Here is a 25,205-nt window from a genome sequence, read left to right as displayed (position 1 = left end):
CAATTTTCCAATTTTTATACTTCTTCTTTTACCATTTTACATTCAGCCGGATGAATCTCACCCACGTGATAAAGGTTTCAGCTCTTTCACTTCACAAAAGTCAACAGATGGAAGAGTTGAGGAAATGTGGATGTTCAAACATGGGCATAATGGTGAATGTTACACAGTGTGTAAAGTGGCCACTTAAACCAGCCAATGACAGGTCATAAGCCCTGTAAATGCCTAGACTTCCAAATTTCTTCTCGAAAACTTTTTCCCTCTCTGTTGAAATAAATCTAAATATGAACAACTCCTAGGGAGGAAATCCAGCCAGTCTGCAAGCATTTGGACATAATCAAACATTGTTCAATTAAAATCGATTTGATGATAGCCTTTTAATCACAGAAAGATTTTTATACAAATTTTATCTATTTACTTCAACCTCTTAAGATAACTTTCCCTCCACATACTGCACATTGGGATGTGAATTTCTCACCTATATTGACATAATTGTAACTCACCCTGAGACTTGGCGAGATCTCTCCCTCTCCTAGAGTTGGTTCTCCTGCGCAGAGATAATGCACCTCCTACGCTGACCATTCCCTCTTCCCCATTAGAATTGCAGAACTGCGGGAGCCTCATGAACACTAACTGTGTCATGTCGCGAAGACACTGTTCGGCATTACGCCGTAAAAGTTCTAAAAAACAGACATAGTGATATTTTTTTTTGTCAAAACTGTTCATTCAACTCATAAAAGAAGTGTTCCAAATCAAATTTTTTACATCACTTTTAAACATTGATAAAAATTTTGAGGTTATTGTTATTTTTTTAAGTCATTACAGGGCAGTTTTAAAAAAGTGGTTTGATGATCGACGAAAATTCTTCAACCTTTGGAACCAGACATCGGTGTTCATATTTTCTGGCACAAAAATATTTTATTTTAACGACTTTTGCTGTACATAATACATAGAATTAATAGTCCAGAATCCGCATATATCAAATATCAAACAGAAGGCGACTAAACTACTCTTTAAGGAGTAGTTTTACGTTTTGACCCATTAGTTTCTTTGTAGACATTGCTCAGTACGCAACTCCCGATTTGAATTCAACGTTGCCGTGTTGTGTCGTTATAAATTGTAGAAATGCTGCTGGGATCAACAAGAAACAGAATGGGATCACATTTTATGTGAAAGTAGAAAATGCATGTGTAAGTAGCAAATGCATTACTCAAAAAATTTATTATTTTTCCACCTGTCAGATTGTCAAAGAAAACAAAATGGACATTTTGTTACTGTTGCCAGGGTACTCAATTTATTTAGTGAAATTTTAGCTTCCCTGCTGATGAATGAAGGAAAACGGAGTGGATAAACATAACACAAGGAGTACGGCGAGATGAGTTTTGGAAACCAACAAAGCAAAGCATAATTTGCTCAATGCATTTTGAGGAGAAATATTTTTATGACACAAAAGGTCATTTGTCTAAATGTAAAACTCTGATGATTAATTCTGTTTCTAAAAGGCAATCTTACAAAAAGCTTACTCAACAAAGGGGAAATTAAAACTATCGGGTAGACTGTATTGATATGTTCTTATTAAAAAGATATTATTTATGGGAATGAGGAAATTGATAAAAGGTTTTACTAAACTCTTAATTTGAAAAAAATCGTTGATGTTTTTCTCTCGAAAAGAATTAAAATGGATTTCTTTTGGACAAGGTATAAACTTTTAATTCTTTTCTCTTTAATACAACATTCTTTGAAACCCGGCACCTCGGTATCTATCTGAGAATTTAGTTTAACTTTCCAATCATGGACTAGCACTTTGCTCATCTAATGAGAGAACTAACGAAAATTGGACCTCTCGGATTAAACAACACCGTGGTGGTAACATTACGCGGCGACTTCAAGCATGCACGCGGCGAAAGTGGGGTAAAGTGAGGGGGATTTTTAGGCACAGTCCGAAGTATACAAATATGATTTTACGCTCCTTCTGGACTATTCTTAATTCTATGCATATATACATATATCATACAATATATAAAAAGCTGTATACCTATAGAATGGCTATTCCAAACAAACAAAAAAGAATTCAAGAAGAAACAAAGAAGATTCATGTAATTTTTGTATTTAATACTACCATGTTAAGTGAGGTAATTTCATAAAAAAAATTGTACCCAAATAGAGCGACTGAAAATGTTCTATAAAGTGTGTAGTATATTTAACTAAATGGAAATATTATTTTTATTAAATTAATATATTTACCGCTTAAACGAGTTTCAAAGCAGATTCGGAAACAACTTAACATTATTTCGCAAACACTTTCATCAGTCAACATGGCACCTTCTGGACTAAGGACTAATGTTCTTAGAACCTATAACAAAATAAGATTTCACATTTATTTCGGTCAATTCGTTAGTTAGGGTATAATCCTTAATTTAGAAATAAATATTCTCTTGATTGAGAGGATTCAGAAAAAGCTCTAAAAGGTGCCTTTTCTACTATCTCTACATTCCTCAGAATGGCAAATTTTGATCTACCACGTAACCTTGTTTGTTTTGAGTGTGTCCATATGTTTGCAGACAGGCTGGATTTCCTCCCTAGGGAGTTATTTAGATCTAAATTTGTTGCAACAGAGAGTGATTAAGATGTCAGCTCTTTTACTTCACAAAAGTCAACCGATGGAAGAGTTGAGGAAATGTGGATGTTTAAACATGGGCAGAATGGTGAATGTTACACAGTGTATAAATGGGCCAATCAAACCAGCCAATGACAGGTCATAAGCCCTGTAAATGCCTAGAATTCCATATTCCTTTCTCAAAAATATTTTCCCTCTCTGTTACAACAAATTTAGATATTTACAACTCGTTGAAAATGACCACCAAAATTGAAATATTTGGCTAAATTATAACAATGCTAATATCTCTTTCTTGAAAAAATAAATAAAATATACATAAAAAAATGTTTAATCTTGTGGGAACAACAGTTGAACAAAGGAAGTACTGTTTGAATTTATTATAGGGCAACCGCAACAATGAAACAACATATATTAAAAGGTTATTTGATTAGTGATCAAAACCGTCATTATTTAGCTATAGCTTCTAATAGCACGTGTCCCTATCAGCATGTTGATTTTATGTTTTTGTGCAAATACTACTATGGTGAAGGTGTATAGTGGTATTTTCATGCTAGTGAAATTAGTGTCTTGACGAAGAGACACAGAAAAGACTGGTTATATGCAAATATTTACTAACATTAACAGCAATTGATCAAATATATAAATTATTAAATAAAATATGTAATTAAAAAACTTACTTGAAGAATTTTCATAAGGACTACTCCATCGGAAGAGTGATCTGTGCCAACAAATCTTGCGTGTGTAACAGCATCGGCAATGTTTTCCACGCTCGCGGGTACAGAAGTGTGCGTGGGATCTAAAATATTTTTAAATTTCACCTTTGTCGCCAAATGCTCAAGGCACAACATTAGCAATTCATGGAAGTACAGATATTCTAAGGCATGTAAAGATTCAACATGTGTCGACGGTATTGAATATACTTTCAGTAAAAAAAAAGCAATTTCAAATACATTAATTTATTTATTACGGGACGAGGTTGCCAATTTTTTGAAGTTCGAGATTAGCAATTAGCAAAAATTGACATTTTTATTAGATATTTTTATGTTTTTTCATGATGTATTTTGTATTATTTAATTTGGTACTCACTCCTATTTGGCATATTATTTATTACTCCTATTTCTTACTAAAGTATAGAGTGAGTTTCAAGAATCCATATCTCAATTAGCATATTAATTATGTTTTTATGTATACATATTATTTTTCTATTGATTTCAATGACACTATGATTTTGTATATTTGATTATGTATGAATCTAAATTTGTATAATTTATATTTTAATATTTATATCTGATTATCTTTTTTACATTGCATTCTTTGGAATTATATTATTTATTACTTAAACTTCATTTTTCTGGATTGTTATTCTATTGCATCACATGTCATTATAATTCAATCTAATTAATTTTACTATATATTTTTTACTATGTATTTTTAGAGAGCAACCATTGAGTCAAAAACACTCATCCGGGATTCTTGTTCTATTTCACATACAGAACTGTATTCTTCATTCGACGCTCATTTTGTAATTTAAAAAAACCCGACGAAATGTACAATATAACACCTAATATTTACATTTAAGAAAATACATTTGGGTGCATGGTTTCAGTATTAGGAATTTCAACCCTAAGAAATATATTTTGATATTTCATGTATGAGTACAGAAAAGATGACAACCAAAAAATTATAAAATAAAGTGCACTAATGATCTTACCAATTAGTCCATAACATAAAAATTTATTTATGGCAGATAAAGCTAAGCAGGTCACACTTCCAGTTGTCTTTTCTGATCTGATGACTTCGAGAAAAGGTCCTAAGAAGACATTTGGATCCAGCAGTCGTAGATCCGCCACTTGGTTCAATATGTCCCGGAGGTCTTGGAAGGCCCTCATCAATATATCGTGTTCCTCATCTTGGCTGGAGTGAGAGCCCCAACGGGAGCCCCTTCGCATGGCAGTGACCAAGATGGCCATTTCACCCTGGACCACGAAGATTCCATTGCCTGGGAGTGACATCTTCGCAACCTGTCAATGGCTCACTAGACGATAGATGTTAAATACAAAAACGAACTATACAAAACTTCCGATTTGCACTGCATCACTAAAACTTGGGTTATTATAATCGGTGTGATTTGGATTTATTTACAATAAAGAGAATCGATTTTAATAAGATTAATATTTTTGGCCTTATGTTGACGTTTCAGTTTTCAGTATTTTAATTCATTCGAGGACGGCGATTTGTCCTATACTAGTGTAGCCAGCTTGATTTCTTCACGTCCTTAAACATAAATTTCTTCCGAGTAAAAAAGAATCTGTTCAATATATCTATCTATTCTCAAAGACGAAGTTTCTAAAATAACATTTTCATAATAATTCTCTTTTCAAACAGGTGATCGCGGTTCCTACTTATGTAAAGTACACGTCACCCAATTATTTTGTTTTCATATGGCAATAAATTTCGATTCCTGTCACCGCTTGCGTCAAAACCTGTTAGAACTTGTCAAATACAAATACTTTCAAATGTCAGAAATTGCGCGGGTCGTTGAAAGTTGAAAGGTTTTAAAGGATTGGATTCAATATTGTTTAAATAGCTCATTAGGTATGTAAATTCAAATAAAAGATCCAGTAACTTAGATAGTATAATGGAAAATTTAAATGTAACCTTTTACGCGCATTCGTGGTGCCTATATGAAAACTTACTACATCAAAATGAACCAGTGCTACATTATTATTAAATAATAATAATACGCAATCTTACTATTTTGTTTGAACTTTTTTGTTTTCTAAAATTCTATGTTTACGTATCAAAATTATTTTTATTTGATTTTTAGGTTATTTCATTACGTATTCCCTTAAAAAGTATATGTTTCTTGTAGAAACTTGAATATAAGGAGCAGGTAATTTATTTTAGTGAAAATTATTTCAGGGATTTAAAAATGGCCCCCCCGAATTTAGAAGCCACTGCAATAGTGTTAGATATTGGTCTCAATTCCCACGATCGGCATAATGGAGCGAGATTCTTTACCCAGGCCATGTCTTGCATATCAAGGATCATAGATCGCAAGATTTTCAGTCGTCCGAGTGATCTCCTCTCCTTGATAGTGATGGGCTCCGAGGAAACGCAAAACAAACTGGCCATGCTAGGGGGCTCATATGAAAACATCAGTATTGCCATTGGTTTGAACCCTCCATCTTGGGACATGATCGAAACGCTTCAAAACAAAGTAGGTGACTTCCACAATAGTTATTTTTACTCTAAACCATGAAACACTGGTAAAATCCCCAAAGTTGCAGAAATGAGGGGAAGGTATAATAAAATTATTGAAAATTACCTAAGAAATCAAAATATGAAAGTAAATGAGAAAATTTTAGTTGTGAAAGAGTTATGTCTATGGGAATGGCTCAAAGATCAGTCTTCGGACCGATTCATTACTTAATATATTGTAATTCAATGGAAAATTATGTAAAAAATAAAACTAATGTTTCCAATTCGAAGAAGATACTGCTCTGTAATAAGCTGTTTAAATGTATAAATTGCCCAAAAAATTTTTCATGAAGATTTTTCAAATCTCATTAAATGGGCGCATGACTATGGCTTAGTAATAAATTATAAAAAACACAAAAATTGTTCACGTATCCTCACCATATATGACTAAATGTGAATTTGACATTGAAATACAAGTTTTGATTCAAATTTCAATATAGAATCAGATAAATGTAATTGTCCTATTGTAAATGTAAGCAATCATAAATCTTGGGATTAATTATTGATTCTGAATTTAGTTGGGGTGGACTCATAGTCATATTGATGGACTCTGTGACAGATTAAGATACTGGCTTAAAATAATTGATGAAATCAAAAGCAGACTAACTTTCAAAATGTTACGATATATATATACCTCTCTCCTTGAATTGATTATATCTTACGGAATTCGTGTCTGGGGTATCACCTTCCAGTCTCATCTGGGTAAAATTTATGATATTCAGGTGAGACTGTTAAAGAGGATTGTACCGAATAGCATAATCCGGGAAGCAAAACATATGGGCGAAGGTGTAGATTTTTTCCTGCCGGTAAAACTACTTTGTGACTACAAATTGATCATAGATGACATTGTTGATCCGGAATATAAAAAAAGAGTTTCCCCACACTCACAACACTAGATTAAAAACTAAGGATTCCCTGGTCGTTCCCCGAATTACAAATTAGTTCGGAGAACGAACATTAAATTGCATTATTCCAAGGTTGTTCAATGATCTCCCGCAAATCATCATAAACATGAAAGATCTTAAATTGAAAAAAAAAGAACTGAAGAAATATTTGACGAATACCTTATAGTGTCTGTTAAAAGGTAATAAATAAATATGTGTAATATAAAAGTGTGTAAAATAAATCTGTCTCAAAAAAAATGTGTCCCACCGAAAAGTCTTTAGACTTAGTGGGTAACTAATTGTAATATGTGTTTAAAAAGATTTATGTATCAAAATCTTTCTTAGATAGGCAGGAATAGATTTTATACTTATTTAACTTTATTTTAAGAGCAATTTACCACTTTTTAAGCAGAAAAACACGAGCGAGTCAGACTAAAAATGGCAAAATATATTTGCAGATGTATGAAAAACACACGGCTTACTTGTCTTTAATAAAGTTTTAAGTTTAATTGTCAGGCATAAACCTTATCATTTTATCAAGTTTATAAGCCTTGCTATCCGTCCGTATCAATAATCTGTCAACCGAGTGCAATCTATCACTGTATTTTATGTTTAATGTCTCAATTTATTCTTATAGGTAAAACCAACTCAGATTCGCGCAAACTGGGTGGATGCGCTGCTAGTGGCCGCAGACTATCTTCAACATGAACTAAAAGATAAAAAGGTCTCCGCTAAAAAAATTGTCTTATTGACAGATTTCAAAGCTGAATCCCAATCAAATAGTTATAATACTCAGAAAGTAAGTGTATTCCAAATATTTTTTTAATACAGGATTGAATAAGACATAGAAAGACCCGACAAGTCCAGAAACATTATTACAACTTGAGTATTTTAGAAACTAATTAAGTAAATAATGCCTTTTCTTTTAGATAATAAATATTTTAGGCTGAATTGATTGATATAGAAAGAAGATAAGTTAAAAAGTAAATGGTTATTTTTAATAATCAGCCCTTCTGCCTCTATTGATTGAAATACCACTTTTATTTTTAATATTTTTCATAACTTTGGTTTTAGATCATTGAAAATCTCAAAACTGGAGACATTGAACCCATCATTATTGGACACGAAATAGACAATATTAAATGTGATAATAACAAAAGATTCATTGAATTATTACTCGAAGAATGTGATGGAATAATTTGTTCTTTCGATGAAGCGAATTTGCAATTATTATATCATAAAAAAAAATCATCTAGGCCTTCTCCTTGGTACGCTGATTTGTGCATTGGTCCATCTGTCAAAGTACCTGTGTCCGGTTTTCCGAGAATACGCGATAATAACTCAGTAATAAAACAGTGGAACAAAATCTTTCAACCTACCGAAAATAAGAAAGACATCTCATATCCAACTTCTTCATCTGTCGGTCAGTTAGAACCGCAAAATATTAAGTACTCAGCCGAGGCAGTCGTCCCCATTAAAACATTTTCTAAAAAAGACGATAGTTCAGTATCTGTTTCTCAAGAAAATTTACTGAATGGATATCTTTATGGTCAAACAATAGTACCCTATTCCAAAATAGATCAAAGTATGGAATATAAATCTGGAGAGAAAGGTCTCATTCTCTACGGATTCACTAAAGCTGACAGTATCAATTGGGGTGACTTGAGTGGAGATGGTGTCACATTTGTTGTCCCGAAGAATGGTTGTGACAATGCTAAACAAGCTATCGATGCATTGGTGACCGTATTACACCGGGAGAAATTTGTCGCTATTGCTCGCAAAGTACAATTTAAAAATGCACCCGTAAAAATGGTTGCTCTATTCCCAATAATCGAAGAAGAATATAAATGTCTTTCAATGGTACATTTAGCATTCAAAGAAGACTACAGGCATGTTGTTTTCCCAAAACTTGATCAAAAGAAATACCTTCCAAACGATGAGCAACTGAAAGCCATGGATAATTTAATTAATGCCATGGATTTAAAAGATACAGATGAAAATGGAAAAAATATATTTTCTTTAGATTCTATGGTAAATGCGAAGGTTCAATCTAATCTTAGGATCTATCTCAGGCATAGGGATTTCCTGATCTCCATAGAAAAAAATTTTAGAAGTCCGGAATAATCTACCCAAGCTTGCCACTTTTAGTTTTTTCTATGAGAACTAGAGGGAAATATTCTTAATTTTGAATATTTCCCTCTAGTTCTCATAGAAAAAACTAAAAGTGGCAAGCATTGGGTAGATGGCCATTTTTCTAATGGAGATCAGAAAATGAAAATTGAAGATTTATCGCCATCTGCAGAACCTACACCCGTCACTTCAGTCTTGAACACAAATATCACTAAAGTAGGCACGGTTCGTCCAGCTGAGGACTTCATGGAGCTTGTAAAGTCCGGTAAGGCTCTTGTCCCACTATGCAATCAACTTACTGATATAATAGAAAATCTTGTAATTTGTGCATTTGGTGATGACTTTTCCAAACCAATTTATGCTATGAAAATAATGAGAGAAGAGTGTTTACAGAAAAATCCTACCTTTTACAATGAATGGTTGCTCAAATTCAAAGTTGTACTTTTGGATAAATTCAAAACAACATTTTTATGCAATATTTTGGAAAGCAAGTTGGGCCTTATCACAAATATAGAATCACCATTAAGTTCAGTATTAGAAAATGATGCTGAAATGTTCGGAAACATTGAAGTTAATGAATCCATCTCTAATGCTGTTACAGTGGACACAACAGATTTAGATGATGCATTTGCTGATGACATCTGTTAAGTAGCATCCTTTTGCTATGAAAATAATTTTAAAAAACCTAACAGCTTTATCATTTCAATCATACTGAGTATGGCACAAATTTCCAGCCAAAACATCTAGGTTTATATTTGATTGAATTGTTAAGAAAAAGTAAAATGTCAATGTCATTAAATATTAGTACAAATTAATTTAGATATTAGTATTTATTTACATTACATTACATATTTTATTGGTACAAAATATTCCCAAGCTGTAAAAGTGCTGGTATGAGGAAATATAATATATTATATTATGACGCAATTTAAAGTAGATAAAGGAATATCACATATTTGTTCTTTTACAATTTAGGTATGGATTGCTTTTTATGCATTCATTTTTTAAATTTAATTATAATAATATCACTCGTTACATAGGCTATAATTAAAATTAATTTTAAAAAGCGATCAAAATGTTTGTTTACAAGTTTATAGATTTTCAAGCTATAAAGTTAGGTTAGATTGTTGAATCCTTTTCGATCTGCGGTAGTTTGATATAAAATTATAAGAAATTATGATTGTCACTGATATGTAATCTGAAATGTCACCACATAAACAACTACAATAAAGGATCAACAACCAATATTTTACTTAAAACATTCCTTTTCCAATTGTATGACTCGAGTATGAGGTTTAGTGTTTCACAAACTCTAGAAGTTAATATCGGCTTTATTTTAAATCTCATCCTATTGCCTAGATAAAAAAAACAGGGCGATAATTGCTTTAACATCTAAAGCTATCCTTTTCCTTAATTTCACTTCTATGTTAACAGCATGTTTATTATGTTGCACAAAATTTTAACTGTTATTTTTAAGTTATTTTAAAGGTGATGTTTTTGTAAATACATGTTTATATAATTACAAATAAATATTTTTCACAATGATCATTGTTTCATTAAAATCATTTGTGTTTTATAACATTAGCTAACAAGAAATCAGAATATCAGTCAATAGGATATTTAGACTATGGTTTTTATTTCATGAAAAGAAAACAACCATTGGTGTCGTTGCTACAATAGGGAGCTATATGAAATCTACGGAGCGCCTGATGTAATCAACTCCATCAAGGTGGGGTGCTCGAGGTGGGCTGACCATATAAATCTAATGACAACAAAAATCCCATAAAACGTCTAACTTTCTCTGCCACAAGGACGACGAAGACTATGAAGTCCCAAAATGCGATGGATGGACTGCGTCAGTGCAGATACGACAACCTTGGAAATGAGGAACTGATGAGGAAGGGCAGCAGACCGGCAAGAGTGGAGGAGACTCCTGGATACAGCCGAGACCCACCCAGAGTTGTTTAGTTTATGATAATGATTATACAGACTCTTCTATAAATATATGATAAATAAAACGCTTTGTATTTTTATGCCACACACAAGTTTAATATCAATAAGAACACAACAACTGTTGAGTATTCAGAATTACCCATCATCAGGTGTAAATACAAACTAGTAGTGAGGACCAGCACCCAACACACATTTTTTGCTACCTCTATAAATACAAAATATCTAAATATGTTCAAAGCATAAACTTTGTGGTCAAAATTTTTAATTCATGTTTGTTAATGTTGCAGAAGGTGTGCGGGTAGGGGTTAGGAAGGGGAGGGGCTAAGAGGTTAAACGTTACACAATTGATTAATTTTGAAATAAAAAGGTAGGATTTATTGAAAGATATTAGGGGAATATTATTTTTAATTTCCTGAACATTTCGTTTGATGTGACTCCCGTGGTTTATCCTTTAAGGTATAAACAAACTCGCGTTTATTACATTTTAAAAATGCATTCCTATCAGTCCCTTTGAGGAACTCACGCAGGTAATTCAAAAATACCTTTTTAAGTAAATTACAGGTACTTGAACAATAAGGAAGGCCAGTGGTTTTTAAAAATAATAATTTATAGACTATCAAACTAATAAAAAAATGTGTATTTTTATGTATCGTATTATCATCACTATGATTTATTAAGGTTTTGTAATTTTGAAATTTGTCAGCCTTCCCGGTCAGCACGTTTGCCTACCATGCGAGAGGTCTCGGGTTCGATTCCCGGCATGATTGATATGAAATTTCTATTTAAAAGAGTGTTTTTACACCAAAATATTTCATAGTCCTTGGTCTGGTACCTGAGCGTATTACCTTCATAAAACAAAAATGATCAAGATACGCTGCGATTGGTATACCAATGCAGTGCCCTATGCACCATTAGGTGCGGAAAGGGAATGATGATTCCTATCAGTGCATCACTGTAACTAAGAAGAGCCAAGAAGAGCTTCGTAATTGCGCCGCTAGGCATAGTTTGACGTAACGAAAAAGAGTATTTATATATGAATTGTTTTAAGCTTTGTTATCACCCATGAACAAATATTAATCAATGAAAACGTTTTTACAGTGTTTATTCTCAAGGTTTTTACACGTTTTCATCGTTTCACGTCACGCCTAGCTGGTAGTCGAAGAACGACTAAATACGCCTAGGACACAACTGAGCGTTTGGGCACGAGTTAAGTGCCATATTTTTTTTTGGGTTGGGCATGTCTATGTACTTATTCACTTTCTAGGTCATGCCCGGACACAGTTTGGTAAGAATTTATTATCCAGCTGGACGGCACTTAGCGCGTTTTCTATCCTCATCCGGCCGACAACGGACTCTGTTCGTGTAGACATTTTCTCACGAACTGTGTTCGGGTTCGGTTTACATATTTTTCTTATCAAAATCACGTATCCTGTTTGTGATCTGATAAGTTTAGAGTCTTGAGTTGAATAATTTTAACATTTTGCGAGGGAAAGATAAATTTGTGGCCTGGAAAGTGTTAATATGTCAATGGTCGATACAGTCAGATGTTCCAAAAATGTATAAATTTAATCGCCTAATTAATTGCATATAAATAAAACATATTTCTTAAACATATCTTAACATTAACAAAATCTAATCATAGGCGGAGATTATATAGAGCAATAAAATCTCAGGAATCAAGCGCGCAACGCAGAGAACTGCGTAGGTGCGTAGAACAACGTAAAAGAAACGCGCGTGAAAATGACAGCTGCTGTCATTGAAAACATGAAAGCCATTTTTTGTAAGCGAGAGGAACTACAAATAGAAATCACCTGCCTTGAAAATCTCGCCGGAAATTTTTACCTAGCGAAGCCTACAAATAATATAGTCAACATTCGTAAAAAGGGTAGCGAGAATAATAATTGCGATGTATGCCTACAGATTCAACTTTTTTATATCGGCCTAATTTTGTACGTTTCAGGGCAACAGGGAAGTAGGGAGGTCGGTGCGCCCCGCACCCCTCCGCACGCGACGCGGCCGGATGCCGTGCTTCAAAACCGGCGCGATTCCCGGGTGTAGCGCCGAAGTATTGATTTGTTTATTTCCAGAAAGGGAATTGTGTTCATCTCGGACAGCCGAATAAATTACATAAAAACGTGCTTTGGATTTTATTTATCTCGCGGCTGATGAATCGTTATTTTCGTAATATGTAATACTGCACTACAAAATGCATTCCGTAGTACGCGCGATCGCTCAGGAGTGCGGGGGCTTTCACATATTTGGAATGTAAAATACAACATTGATGTATTGATCTCAGCTGTTCAGTTCAGCAGATGAGAAAACAAGTAGGTAAGCGTTTTTTCGTCATCGTTTGATTCCCACGAACAAATAGATATGTGAAATATTTAAGTACATAACTTAAATATTTCACAATTTTTTATAGAAAATTCTCCACTTTTGTCATTTTCATTATTTCCGTAGTTCATTATGATATTTAGTAGGTATGGGCTTTATTTCACGAAATAATTCTCATAAAAATAACCTCTACAATTTTACTTTTTTTAAACTTCTGTGATGTGCTAGTTTTTTTTTCAAGAATTTATTGGTAAATAATTTTTAAAATACGTTTTTGTTTAGAATCACTAAATTAAAATAAATTTAGTGATGTCACACAAAATAAAATAATGTATAACAAATTGATCAAACCGGGGAAATTTTGAAGTTTTTTATTTTATTATATTTTTTAGAACATTAGGTAAATCATTTTACAGGGCTCATGACCTGTCATTGGCTGGTTTGAGTAACCACTTTACACACTGTAACTGTAACATTCACCATTCTGCCTATGTGTGAACATCCATTTTTCCACGACTTTCATCTGTTGAATTTTTTGAAGTAAAAGAGCTGAAACCTTTATCATGTGGATGTTTAAAGACAGGCAGAAGTGTGGATGTCTAAAATAAGGAAGAATGATTAATGTTACATAGTGGGTAAAAGTAACCACTAACCAGGCAGTGACAAGTCATAAGCCCGGTAAATGCCTAGACTGCCATATTCCCTAAATGTTTTCCCTCTGTTGCAACAAATTTAGATCTAAATAATTCCCTGGGAAGAAAATCCAGCCAGTCTACGGACATTTGGATATACTAAAAACATTGATGAGGTAAATCTTTGATCTGATATTAAACATGTTTTGTTTCTTTTTAGCAGAAATCTGAAAACTCGCCATTTAAAATGAACTAGTAAGTGAAATTATCCAATTTGCTTATTTTTTTAAAAAAAAGCTCAAAAGCCGGTAGTCATGTTGGAATTGTCATTACTGGGCATTAAGATAGAAGGACTTGGTTTGAGATGGAAGTGCAGAAAGCAAATGGAACAGGAATCTTCGAGCTAGATACAGTAAGAGCTCTCCATCAGACTGTTGTATCTCTTCGAGCGGCTCTCGAAGCATCTAAGACTGAATTACACGACTTGAGACATAAATATGAAACCCATCTTGACAAATCTGTGTATTCTGAAACCTTGCAAAAGTTAACTCAAGAAAATAAACTTCTAAAAGAACAGATATTCGGTTCGCAAGACGTAATTAACATTGAACAGAAACAAGATATCACAAATGAATCCTCGAATGAACCAGTGCAAGAAATTAGTAAAAAGGTTCATTTCAATCTAGACAATCAACCATCACCAAAAATAACTGAAGGTTATGTCAACATAGAACAAAATGTCGACGGAAGTGATGAATCTGAAATTGGTGATAGTACACCTATTACTGAAAAAGAAAATGAACAATATAATATAAGAGTTGAGCAATCAAATGTAGCTGATTCTTTAAACAAGGAGACAGAACATTATCCTGTAAATAAAGAATCATTACATATTTCAGAAGTTTTTGTAAAGCATTCCGAGGAGAAGATTGTCAATGAAGAACTTGTTGGAGAACATGAAACTAGAATAGAATTGGAATCTAGGTTTGACTTGACAATCAAAGTCTCTGCCACCAAAACAGGTGAACTGCAACCTGTTATTGTTGGAACTAATGATACAAGCTTTATTCATTTTACAAAAGATAATGCTACGTCAAAAATAAATCAAACTATAACAGAGTTTACAGAAGACACAAAAATTGTTTTGTCATCATCGGATAATGTCAACTTTATTACTAAACCATTTGAAGAAAATATTTCATTGAATTCAGAAAGCAAACATAAAATGGCTGGTTCGAGAGATGGTGATACTGTCAGCATTACCAATGATAAATTCAATGTTCAAGTAAAAATTACATCCGAAGAGGATTTAGTTGTTGAACCCAGTCCAAGAAAGCAAAGTAATTCTGATCACCTTACTACAGAACCAGATGATCTCAGTATAAGGTAAGAAAGAAAAAAAAAACTGCTACATGCATGACTGTAATATCAACTTAACCTGGAATGAAATCAAATGCTTTTATTATAGATCAATATCTGAAGGCGATAATTCAGTATTTTCTGAAACTGTCGGTGGAGGTGGTGGTGGTGGAGGGGGAGGAACGAGTGCAGGAAGGAGAGTATGTGAACAAGACAGTATCAGTGGAAATGATTCCGAAGAAGTAGATGATATAGAACTTATTTTCACCACAGATGAAACCAAAGAGCTGACAGGCTTTCAGGTATTTATTTATTTAATAAAGGTTCAGAGGGCTCTTACAATATACAGTTAAAAGTATATATAAAATATCATAGAAAATAGCAAAAATGAACTCACAACTATTACACTTAACGTGTAATTCATTCTAAAAAAAAAGAAAAAGGAAATAAAGGTAAGATGAATGGAGAAACACATCAAATAGGGGAGAATTGAGGGGATGGCCATTTGATGGATAGGATAGCTAATTTGATAGCAGCAGGAACGGTGTGGAGCAAGTCCAATAGCTCAGCATAATTATTAGCTGTTCTGTGGATGCGTGCCAGGGGAGAATGGTGGGTAAAGTTTGACCTATTGTACTCACACTGGAACATGTGTTGGAGTCTGGTGGTTCTTGTGAGCACACGAAAGTTTATCAGGGACAGTAATTTTGGGCAATCTATTATGGTGCATATCACTTTGTGCAATAGAGTGAGGTCAGCTATAAATTAAGATAATTTTTACACACTCAATTTACATTTTAGAACTAATTCTGATATTCCACTTTGTTTTTAATTTCTAGGAAGATTTAGTATCAATAACCGAAGATGGTAATTGGACAGCATCTCATAGAGATGATACTACTACTCCTGTCTTGTTGAGATTCAATCTTTTGGATCCAGAGGTGTCATCACAAGAATACACCACAAACAGGGCCGAGTCTACGGAAAATTTTGAAAATGAAAATCAAGAAAACTCAAACCTCCAAGGTGTCATGGCAGATACTGAATTCAATATTAGAAAAGGAATCTTAAGGAAAGGGCATCGGGGGGAGAAAAGTGAATCTCTCGATAGTGGAGTTGAGGGCAGACGGTCATTTTTAAGATCTTTGAGTAGTAAAAATTACTTGGATACTTCAGAAACGACCCAACAGTTAAGAAAAAGCTTTGAAAGTACAGATAGTTTTGATAATCAGAAATCTTACAGTTTTGACAATACTAAGTCCTCTAGTTTTGAAAGGGGCTCCAGCATGGATGCTGAAACGAGAGAACTCAGTTTTGACCAGAGAGATGAAAGTCTGGACCTATTTGATGTTTCAAAGACAACACTCAGAGCTCAATATTCTGTGTATGTCGAAACGGATATTTCCAAGTGTGGGGTCATGGAGGAAGATGGATGTACAGGGAACTTGAATGTGCGTAGAAATACTTGCCCAAATCCTTTTCAGTATAGGCCGCTACCGCACCGTGAAGTGGTACGAGGGGGGACACGCCCCCTCCTAGCACTCCCTGGGCCACGAGCTCCCCGCCGCAGTAGTGCAGCCCAGACACACATCAGTGCATTACCTGGCCACTGGCGCTCAGATACCCAGCTTGCTAGGAAGGTAACCTAACGTTTTAATACCTAACGGTATACTCAATTTTTGCATCCCCATATTTGTTGCTTAGTTTTCTTTCTATAGTCATTATTTGTTTAGATTTTTACTGTAGCGTCTTTATGTTTTTAGGTATTGCCGACAGCTTTAACGACTCTACCTAGTAAAGTTCATGTGGAAAAATATCCGACACATCTTGCTCCCACACCGACTGCACAAACATCTCGACGAACTGAGGAATCTAGAAGGGTTCTGCTGAGTGACATTGGTAAATAACTGCTTTTACTCCAATGTGACTGAAGTGTAGAATTGGAATGGACATTTATCATAATCTGTTTGATAGGTTTCACCTCCATGGTACCAGAGCTGTCTCGCTCGGCAGAGCCTGTGTGGGCAGGTATGCAGCCCGTCCCTGCAGGGTGGTCAGGAACCCAGACTGGGATAGCGGTGATACCCCCTCGTCCTTTGTGTTGTGCTCAGCATGCTGCCCAGTGCTTTGGATCTGTACCTTCGTCACCGACTAGGCAAGAATCTGCCAACACCAGCTCTAGGTAGTTAAAATAATAGTACTAGATAGTGATGACATGAAATTAAACTCCACCACTACACAAATCCCCATAATTTTAAATGTAATTTAATTTTTTTTAGGTATTGGTCAAAAGGGTCCATACAAAGATCTGTGTCTGGGCGAATGGGAGAAACTATTATTCCAGGATTACACAGGATTGGTTCTCTTGGTAAGATCCATTTTAAACTTATAGCGTTTAGTCCTCAGATTATTGAAATTTCATTGTTTTATGTATACATATACAATTCCTTGACTAAAAATAAAAACCATACCTCTAGGATATGTTTCTTGCATTATTTTTAATTATTTAACACTCTTATTAATTTAATATCATTTATTGTTACTATTATTACTATAATTATTGTTATAAATAAAAAAACTTATTTTTGCAAGACTGTTTATAAATGATTGATATTTTATTTTAGTAAGTTGTAAAATTATAAATTAAATTTTGGTATATTCAACATTTTATATTTTTGTTTTATCATTATTGATGTTCACATATAATTAGTGAAAGATGTTTAGTGTTATAATTTTTTTATTTTATGAAGTGTATGTATAATTGTGATATTTTTTACTGTTTATGAACTGAAAATAAATAAATCGATACCCTCCGACGTATAGTAAATACTTACATTATTCCTATACTAGCCATATCGAAGATATAAAATATATTGTGTTACCCCCGACAATTAAATAAAACGAGATATCAAATTACGATAGACATGCAAGAAAGAGATATATATAGAGGTAGGTACATATTTCCTTGGCTCATAATAAGTTCTGTGTAAATGATTACCATAGATACTACCTGGCCCCCGATTATAATGGGAAGTTAACAGAGTTATCTTCTACTCTCTATAAAGAAAAATCGATATTTGTGTATGAAAATGAGTATATTTACATGAAAATTTAAAGTATCTTCATTAGTAATCTATAATTGAACATGTTTAAAATAAAAAAATGTATGCATATTCTGCTTTTCATACAGAAATCTTAATTCTACTTTGTAGATAAAATTGAAAATAAATGTTAACTTCCCATTGTAACCGGGGCCCAGCTATACTTATTATTTGAATAATTGGATTTTAATTACGATTGACATTTCATTGAAAAAAGTACAGATAAATAAATTGTGTCATACATCCGAACCGTTTTTCATAGTTCAATATAATTATAGCATTTTCTCATCACTTACAATGGAATTATTCTTCATGGTGTCATGTCTGATCGCAACCCGGTTATGTGTAACTTGTCTAATTATACATATGTCATTGACCGTCCCATTGCAATTTTGCTATTTTTAATGGGTTGCGGATTGTACTTCTACTGCGACCATCAAGCCATTTCTCCTTAGGAGTTGACAGAGAAGATGGACCGCCCCACATGTCTGTCCTGGCATACATTCCAAGCTTCTTCCACATTCCTACATCTTATCATACATGCCTATCGATTGTGTCTGCTTTCGACATGACCAGACTTCAGATTTTAATTTATCTGATCATTCTACGCCTTTCTTTGTCATCTTCGTCCTACCATTCTATTCACTCTCGCCATATAAATCTGTTTTACAATTTGTTTGTAATCCATTAATTTTACAAAACCAAGCCTGTAACATAACAAACTTGTCTATTGAATTATCTCATATATATATAAACCAGTATTTCTCAAAGTGGGCATTAATGCCCCCTTGTGGGCACTGAAGGCCTTCACGGGAGCGGTGGAAGGCTCATGTGATTTAACTTTTTTATATGGATTGCGGATTATCGTGTAAAAAAATTTAGTTCCTAGATCAACAAACCAACTTTGTCTGTAAAACTTTGAAATAATATATATGGAATCTTTTTTATAATTTTTTAATCTAAATACATATATGATCTTTCTATGTTTTTCTATTAAAAGTTTGGTTTACATGTTTTTTTGTCTTAATACATCTATATTTTCTGCATGTATTCGATTAGCTGTTTCGTTTTCTTTATAGATCAACCAATGAAGTGGCGAGGCTCTTTGCCTGAGCTACGCGTGTCCCCGTGCCCCCACGGGGGCCACGCGTCTCGAGGAATACACCGTCTGCGGAATCGGCAGGCCGGAGACAGTGAAGACTCCACAGAAGAGTTGCTTGATGAAGCCGAGAGGTTCCTTCGCAGCTCTATCGACTGCTTAACCATTGGGAGGACTGCCGATGGTAGGACCAATATATCCATATTCATTTGAAAAATAGAATTGTAAAATAACAATTTTATTTTGATGTGAATTTGATTGGCATAAGTAGAACGATTGAATGATAATGTGTGGTTAGTAATTATTTCTATATCTATAGATGCAGCAGCTGTTGTTTAAAATTAATAGATGAAAAAGAATGAGAAATTCTAGAATACCATTTTTTTTGTTTCTTAATCTATTTCTACATATTAGTCCTACTTGTTAAGTAATGCTGACCAAATTTTTAAAGAAAATTTTTAAAACTTGGTTCACTCATATTATTTATATATATTTTTTACTATGTTTTAATATGCAATATGGAATATTTTTTATTCAAAATTAATTTAAGAGTCTTTCTCACTTGGGAAACCTATTCTAAGAAGGATTGTACAGTGTTCAATTATTTGTTTTTGCATATTCCACATGTCAGTCAATTTAAAAAAAAAATCTTTTATCCTAATTTTATTCATCCTGATTTTAATTTCTCTTTTTAAATATTGTTTGCTATCAGTTAACTTAATTTTATGTTGAAGCATATTAAACAATTTGGCAGAAAAATAATCCTCGGACCTTTGTCCAAATGTTGTGTTAAAGAGGGAAATATTGACAATGATATTATTTCTTGCCATTAATAATTAACTTTATCATTAAACATTTCAACTAACGTTAGTGAATCTAGGAATAAATATTAAACGGGTTGTGTTCCACAGGGCTCACTAAGTATTATGTAAAATAAAAAAATATTAGTATCACTAACATAACCACTTATGGTTTTGTAATGTCTACCGGTTTCGAAACGGACTCTCGTTGGTCATGTTTAGAACCGGTGGTTGTCACATCCCTTAAACTGTGCATTTTGTAAAATATTTTTGCCAATATGTCTTGAAACTGGCAGACATCAAAGTACGCCCAGCTCGTTCCTAGTGATTGAAGAAACTAGCTGATTATTTCAACTTATTCTTTCATCCAAAAATATGTGCTTTTTTTGGATTCTTTAAACCCGGTTGCTGTTATTTCCTCCTCAAGTTAGTTTGCAGATTACAGATATTGTTTGAAGATTCTCTATTAGAGATATAGTATTTCAAACATTGTTTCCTAAGGACTATTTTTCTCTGATATGTTACAGTTGACATATGACATAGGACGTGTGGTGCTCGGCGTGACCATTTTTGTTATTATTCATTTCTAGAAGGAATCGGCCAGTGCTTACTGTTGACATTTCAATCTAATGGAAATAATATCTACTAAATGTCACAGTAGTATTTTATAGAAAAATTTGGTACGAGAGTTTGCTATAAAATAGTACAGAATAAAGCTACATATATCTTAAAATTATGATAATCGTTGTTTGAATTGATTTGATATATTCTTGGTATTAATCTTTTGTTGTCAACAGCTGAAGCAGAGGGATGATGTCCACAGAATCACAGAAAATATTTTTATGTAGTATAAATTTACAAACATTTTTTGTAGATTGGCTTTAAAAAAAATCACCGCTCGCCACTAAGTCTTATGTTTTGGTTTAAACAGACGAGTTCTGCCCATCTAACTACAGTCGACCTTACTTACCCTCGGGTCCCCGGCAGCTTCGCTTAGGGCACCTGGTCAAGGTTATCGCTCCCCACGGCAGGATTGCATTAGGAAAAGTAAAGTGAGTAAATCTCCCATATGTTCAGCACTGATTATAGGTCAACAGTCATATTAAGGAGATGCATAAAAAAAGAAAGGGAAGGGTGTCCTACCTAGTCGCAGTTCATATTTTTAACTCAACTCAGTGACAGTACAACACCGGTCGTAAAATGAGATTCTGGTCTTTCAATTCTGCCTTTGAAGACAGATATGTAACACTTAGTTATCATAAATAAATGTATACACAGTGTTTCATCAATTAATGACTATCACAGTATAGGTGGTCTCCGTGTTATAATGGCTAAGATGTTTGACTCATACACCGGTGAGAACACAAATAAAATAAACGTAATTTTTCCCAAGCCTAAGTTTTCTATACATACTGTAACTCACCACTGTAATCGGGCCTCCTGTCCTGTTGTGGTGCAAAAAAAATACAAAATATAAAAATAAAAAAAACAATTTTGTATTTTAATTTTAGTGTTCCATTAATACATTTACACCGGTTGGTATTTAATATTGTTTTAAGCAAATAAAATATTATATTTAAGCAAAAATATACCTATGTATTTCCCATTAGGTATGTTGGAATAGCCGGAGGGCCAACAGCACCTGGTGCTGCAACTGCCACCTACGTAGGGCTCCAGCTGGCCCCCGGGACCACGGGGGGAGGAGACGGCTCCTTCCGAGGCCGGCGCTACTTCCATTGCGAGAAAGGGCGCTCCATGTTCGTCCCCTTCCCTAAAGTAGTGATGGCATGGGCTGACTGTTGAACCTCTAACCTGATGACATGTTTGTATGGTTTAATTTTCAATCCCAGAGCCATTACCATTTTCAGTCCACTTTTATATTTTGTTAAAATATTTTATCAACACCTATATCAATGAAGTAATGTATGCAGACATGTTTTACATACATGCTACATCATCATCGTTATCAGCCCATGTTGGTTCACTGCAGGATAAAGACCTCTCCCTGTCTCCTCCACTCCTCCGGTTCAGCACCGTCTTCATTGGTCGGCGTCCGTAGGGCCTCGTAATTCTCGCTCTCTATTGGAGAACACACTTTCACCATCCATCATTAGACATTCCTACTATGTGGCCTGCCTATTTACATTTCAATCGACCAATCCTTCCCAACACATCACATGCTTTGGTTTGACTGCGGATCCGATCGTTTCTATCCCTTAATTTTATTCCTAGCTTAATGCATTCTATACTTCACATGCAGACTCATAGTCTCTGTGCCATATTATTTTAGAAAGCATACACATTATGGAGGTCAGTGGAGCTTTGAAATCTGGAATTTTGTTTACCAAATGCAATGCCACCTAAGCGAGACATGTCCTTTTTTCTACATGCTGCAAACTGGTCTTAAATAATTAGGCGCCTAAACAAAACGGAAGAATTGAAAATTAACCTCTATTTATCGTACCATTTCCAATCAGTGTTTTATTGTTGAAATATAAATTATTTTCTCATTAGATATAAATTTTTGGCACTAAATGTTGAATGGCTCTAACATACAATATTATATTGTATGAAATGTAAGTGTTCACTGTAGCCTTTGCGATTAAGGTAACTGAATGTTCTATTCGTAACCCTTATACTAAGGAATTGGAGGTTCAAATGCGTGTGGAAGTTTTTCAGGCAATGGCTGAGAGTACTAAGATCATTTTAGTATTTTGTATTGACTGTTTTTACATCTCGAATATCTAAGACTTTATTGCCAAACAATGAGTGTTTTCATATGCATTCTAATCTCCCGACTACCTTACTCGCCACAATATTACACCTACCTATAAGTACAATGAATATGCCATTCGGGCTAAAAGCCAATATGAAGGTTGTGTCTGCAACGTTGTTTCCACGATGCCAGCATTTTGACCTTTTGTCATTGTTCTTGATGTTTAATTGTATTCTATCATCAAATATCTCAATAGGTACTAATTATTTTTATATAAATGTAATTGATGTCGACAGTATTCTTATAAAGTTAAGATGGAGAATGTCACTAAGATAAGGCTTCTATTTTTGTGTATTGAAATAAGTATAACCAATCATATTATTTTTCTAAACCAAATATGGAAATATTGCTGATATCTCGATGTGAAATTAGAAATTAATGTTAACTCTAAGATTTCAATTAGTTGTCGATGTACTTAATTATTATATAATGTTGTTATGTTCTCTAGCGACTATAAGTTATCTTTTGATCATCATTGTAAAGTAATGAGGACCAAACTTTTATCATTTAAAGGGAAGAAAAACTTTTCCACTAGCTTTAAACCTAACCTAGTAGTAACCTAAATTCAGAAATCAAATCTACTTTAAATAATCAGTTCCTATTAATTTCAAAGCTCAAATTCAAAGTATTCTATTTAAGTCCATACAATGACAAAATATGATTTCAGTATTTATTAAATAATTATAATTTTACTAACCCTTCTGAAAGCAATTTTTATGAGTATCTACGAATCTATAGAACAATTTAATTTTCTATTTCCTCAGTTGTCTCCTGTGATAGAATCAGAAATATACCTACAAGGTCACAGTAGCCATTCTTACTGTTTCACAATCTTGCTGAAATAGTAGAATGAATTATGTGTAAGAGAAATCTATTAATTTTAAAATACCTCCAACTACAATTTTAAAAACGTTTGTGGTTCTTAGAGTCAAATGCATATCTCAGTTTTGATATAACTTTTATTTTTTATAAAAATATTTTTTTATGTAGTAGCTTTATACATTACCCATGTCTACTCATATTTTACTTATTTACACTATTGTAAATGAAAAATTTGTGTTAGTATTTAGTTGAATATAACCCATAGAAAACTGTCTGGTAACGTAATGCTTTTTATTTGGATTTCATGGTAATATTCCCGCATATGTACAATGACAGACTTCATTTATATTAAGAAGATATGTAATTCAATAGAATAAGGATCATTGTGAATATATATGTATTCTACGCTTTTCAGTTATGATTTATGAACCCCAACTGCCATGAATTGGCATGATTGTTTAGTAATTTCTATTGATCGGGCTCTAATTGCATTTTTCTTAGCATACAGTTATTGTCTTATAAATATTTTGTTTAGTTAGATATATGAACACATAGTGTTAAATATCTCGAAGGTGCATTGATGAACATCACATGTCATGTAATGCTTTGGCTTAAGCATATAAAACTATTCAAAGAGCTTAAAGGATAAGTGATCTAATCATATTATTATTATTATTAGAGTACTTTTTGTCAATACTTTGTTTTCATTAGTTAATTTCGATGTTTAGCCGTTTTAATGTTGACAATGATTGGTGCTTCATATTTCACAATAATATAATCATTGTGTAAAACCCTCGTATAAAGCTTATCTGACTTCCCTCGTGTCTGCCTTGACTTCTGGTTTCATCAAAAGGTGTTATTAAAGAATATACTTAATCAATATTTTATCTACTGTGTTATAACCGTTGTAATTCATGTTTAATATAATCTTATTTACATTTAATGTTTGTGTTCACATAACTGTGTATTATGATGTTAATGATCAATAAATTGTCTCAAGAAATTTGTATTGTTTCTTTTTCGTCGTAAAATTTGGAGTAGGTACCTACAACTTTACCATATATATTTAGGAGATGAATAAAAAAACACAAGTATTAGTTTGTAATTAAAATTAGTTTATTCATTACAGTAAGGGTAAGAAAGGGGAAGGGGGTTAGTTTATTAGATGCGAAATAGGGAACAAGATAGATAAAATGTTTAGTAGGTAAACAAGAAGATGGTTGTAAACAGAGAGGATAAAAAAACAGAGATTAAGAATAGTTGAGGTCAAGGAAAAAAGATGATAGAATAGATGATAAAGAAGAAATAATGACATTCTTTTTGAGTCTCCAGAATAATGTTAATAGAATAATGAAAGTAATCTTTGGTTTTTCTTTTAAACTAAACAAAAAATCCTTCGCGTCAAGAAAACAGAGTCAATCTCCCTCCGGCACGCGTCAA

General features: G+C 33.5%; 3 protein-coding genes across 7 annotated transcripts; 2 read left to right on the top strand and 1 right to left on the bottom strand.

Moving 5' to 3' along the window:
* Positions 1-475: 475 nt before the first annotated feature.
* Positions 476-4,860, bottom strand: LOC148270952 (Golgi-specific brefeldin A-resistance guanine nucleotide exchange factor 1-like; the record flags this gene model as incomplete). The annotated part of the gene is made up of 4 exons (XM_088242013.1): positions 4,326-4,860; positions 3,292-3,410; positions 2,242-2,350; positions 476-677 (listed from the first exon to the last, which is right to left on the bottom strand). Coding segments are annotated over exons 1-4 (731 nt in total), but the record flags the coding sequence as incomplete, so codon positions are not given.
* A 215-nt stretch (positions 4,861-5,075) lies between these two features.
* On the top strand, positions 5,076-10,434 carry Ku80 (X-ray repair cross-complementing protein 5 Ku80). Its single transcript, XM_088242006.1, has 5 exons — positions 5,076-5,209; positions 5,537-5,834; positions 7,397-7,558; positions 7,834-8,872; positions 8,927-10,434. Exons 2-5 carry the CDS (start codon positions 5,547-5,549, stop codon positions 9,535-9,537), a joined length of 2,100 nt encoding a protein of 699 aa, XP_088098132.1. The 5' UTR covers positions 5,076-5,209; positions 5,537-5,546; the 3' UTR covers positions 9,538-10,434.
* A 1,687-nt stretch (positions 10,435-12,121) lies between these two features.
* On the top strand, positions 12,122-24,768 carry LOC148270950 (uncharacterized). Of its 5 annotated transcripts, XM_088242008.1 has the most exons (11): positions 12,544-12,727; positions 12,803-13,170; positions 14,029-15,194; positions 15,277-15,469; positions 16,007-16,807; positions 16,931-17,066; positions 17,142-17,349; positions 17,447-17,535; positions 19,348-19,551; positions 21,099-21,219; positions 21,778-24,768. In XM_088242008.1, the coding sequence occupies exons 3-11, from the start codon at positions 14,173-14,175 to the stop codon at positions 21,968-21,970; spliced, it is 2,967 nt and encodes a 988-aa protein (XP_088098134.1). In that variant the 5' UTR covers positions 12,544-12,727; positions 12,803-13,170; positions 14,029-14,172; the 3' UTR covers positions 21,971-24,768. The 5 variants fall into 5 exon arrangements, with proteins under 5 accessions (XP_088098137.1, XP_088098135.1, XP_088098134.1 ...); XM_088242011.1 differs by having other exon boundaries at positions 12,122-13,166; positions 14,032-15,194; XM_088242009.1 differs by having other exon boundaries at positions 12,485-13,170; positions 14,032-15,194.
* The last annotated feature ends 437 nt before the right edge of the window (positions 24,769-25,205 follow it).

The sequence above is a fragment of the Micrasema longulum genome, unplaced genomic scaffold, assembly GCF_059751315.1.
Source record: "Micrasema longulum isolate JH-2025_06_02 unplaced genomic scaffold, ASM5975131v1 h1tg003234l, whole genome shotgun sequence".
NCBI classification, from domain to species: domain Eukaryota; kingdom Metazoa; phylum Arthropoda; class Insecta; order Trichoptera; family Brachycentridae; genus Micrasema; species Micrasema longulum.
This window is presented reverse-complemented; position numbering and strand designations above follow the sequence as displayed.

Coding starts and splice junctions, on each gene's coding strand:
- Ku80 (XM_088242006.1), top strand. CDS start 5,547: ATGGCCCCCCCGAATTTAGAAGCCACTGCAATAGTGTTAGATATTGGT. Junction 7,559..7,833: donor ATAGTTATAATACTCAGAAA/GTAAGTGTATTC, acceptor CTTTGGTTTTAG/ATCATTGAAAATCTCAAAAC. Junction 8,873..8,926: donor CATAGAAAAAAATTTTAGAA/GTCCGGAATAAT, acceptor TATGAGAACTAG/AGGGAAATATTCTTAATTTT.
- LOC148270950 (XM_088242011.1), top strand. CDS start 14,173: ATGGAAGTGCAGAAAGCAAATGGAACAGGAATCTTCGAGCTAGATACA. Junction 17,350..17,446: donor TCTGCCAACACCAGCTCTAG/GTAGTTAAAATA, acceptor AATTTTTTTTAG/GTATTGGTCAAAAGGGTCCA. Junction 21,220..21,777: donor ATTGCATTAGGAAAAGTAAA/GTGAGTAAATCT, acceptor ATTTCCCATTAG/GTATGTTGGAATAGCCGGAG.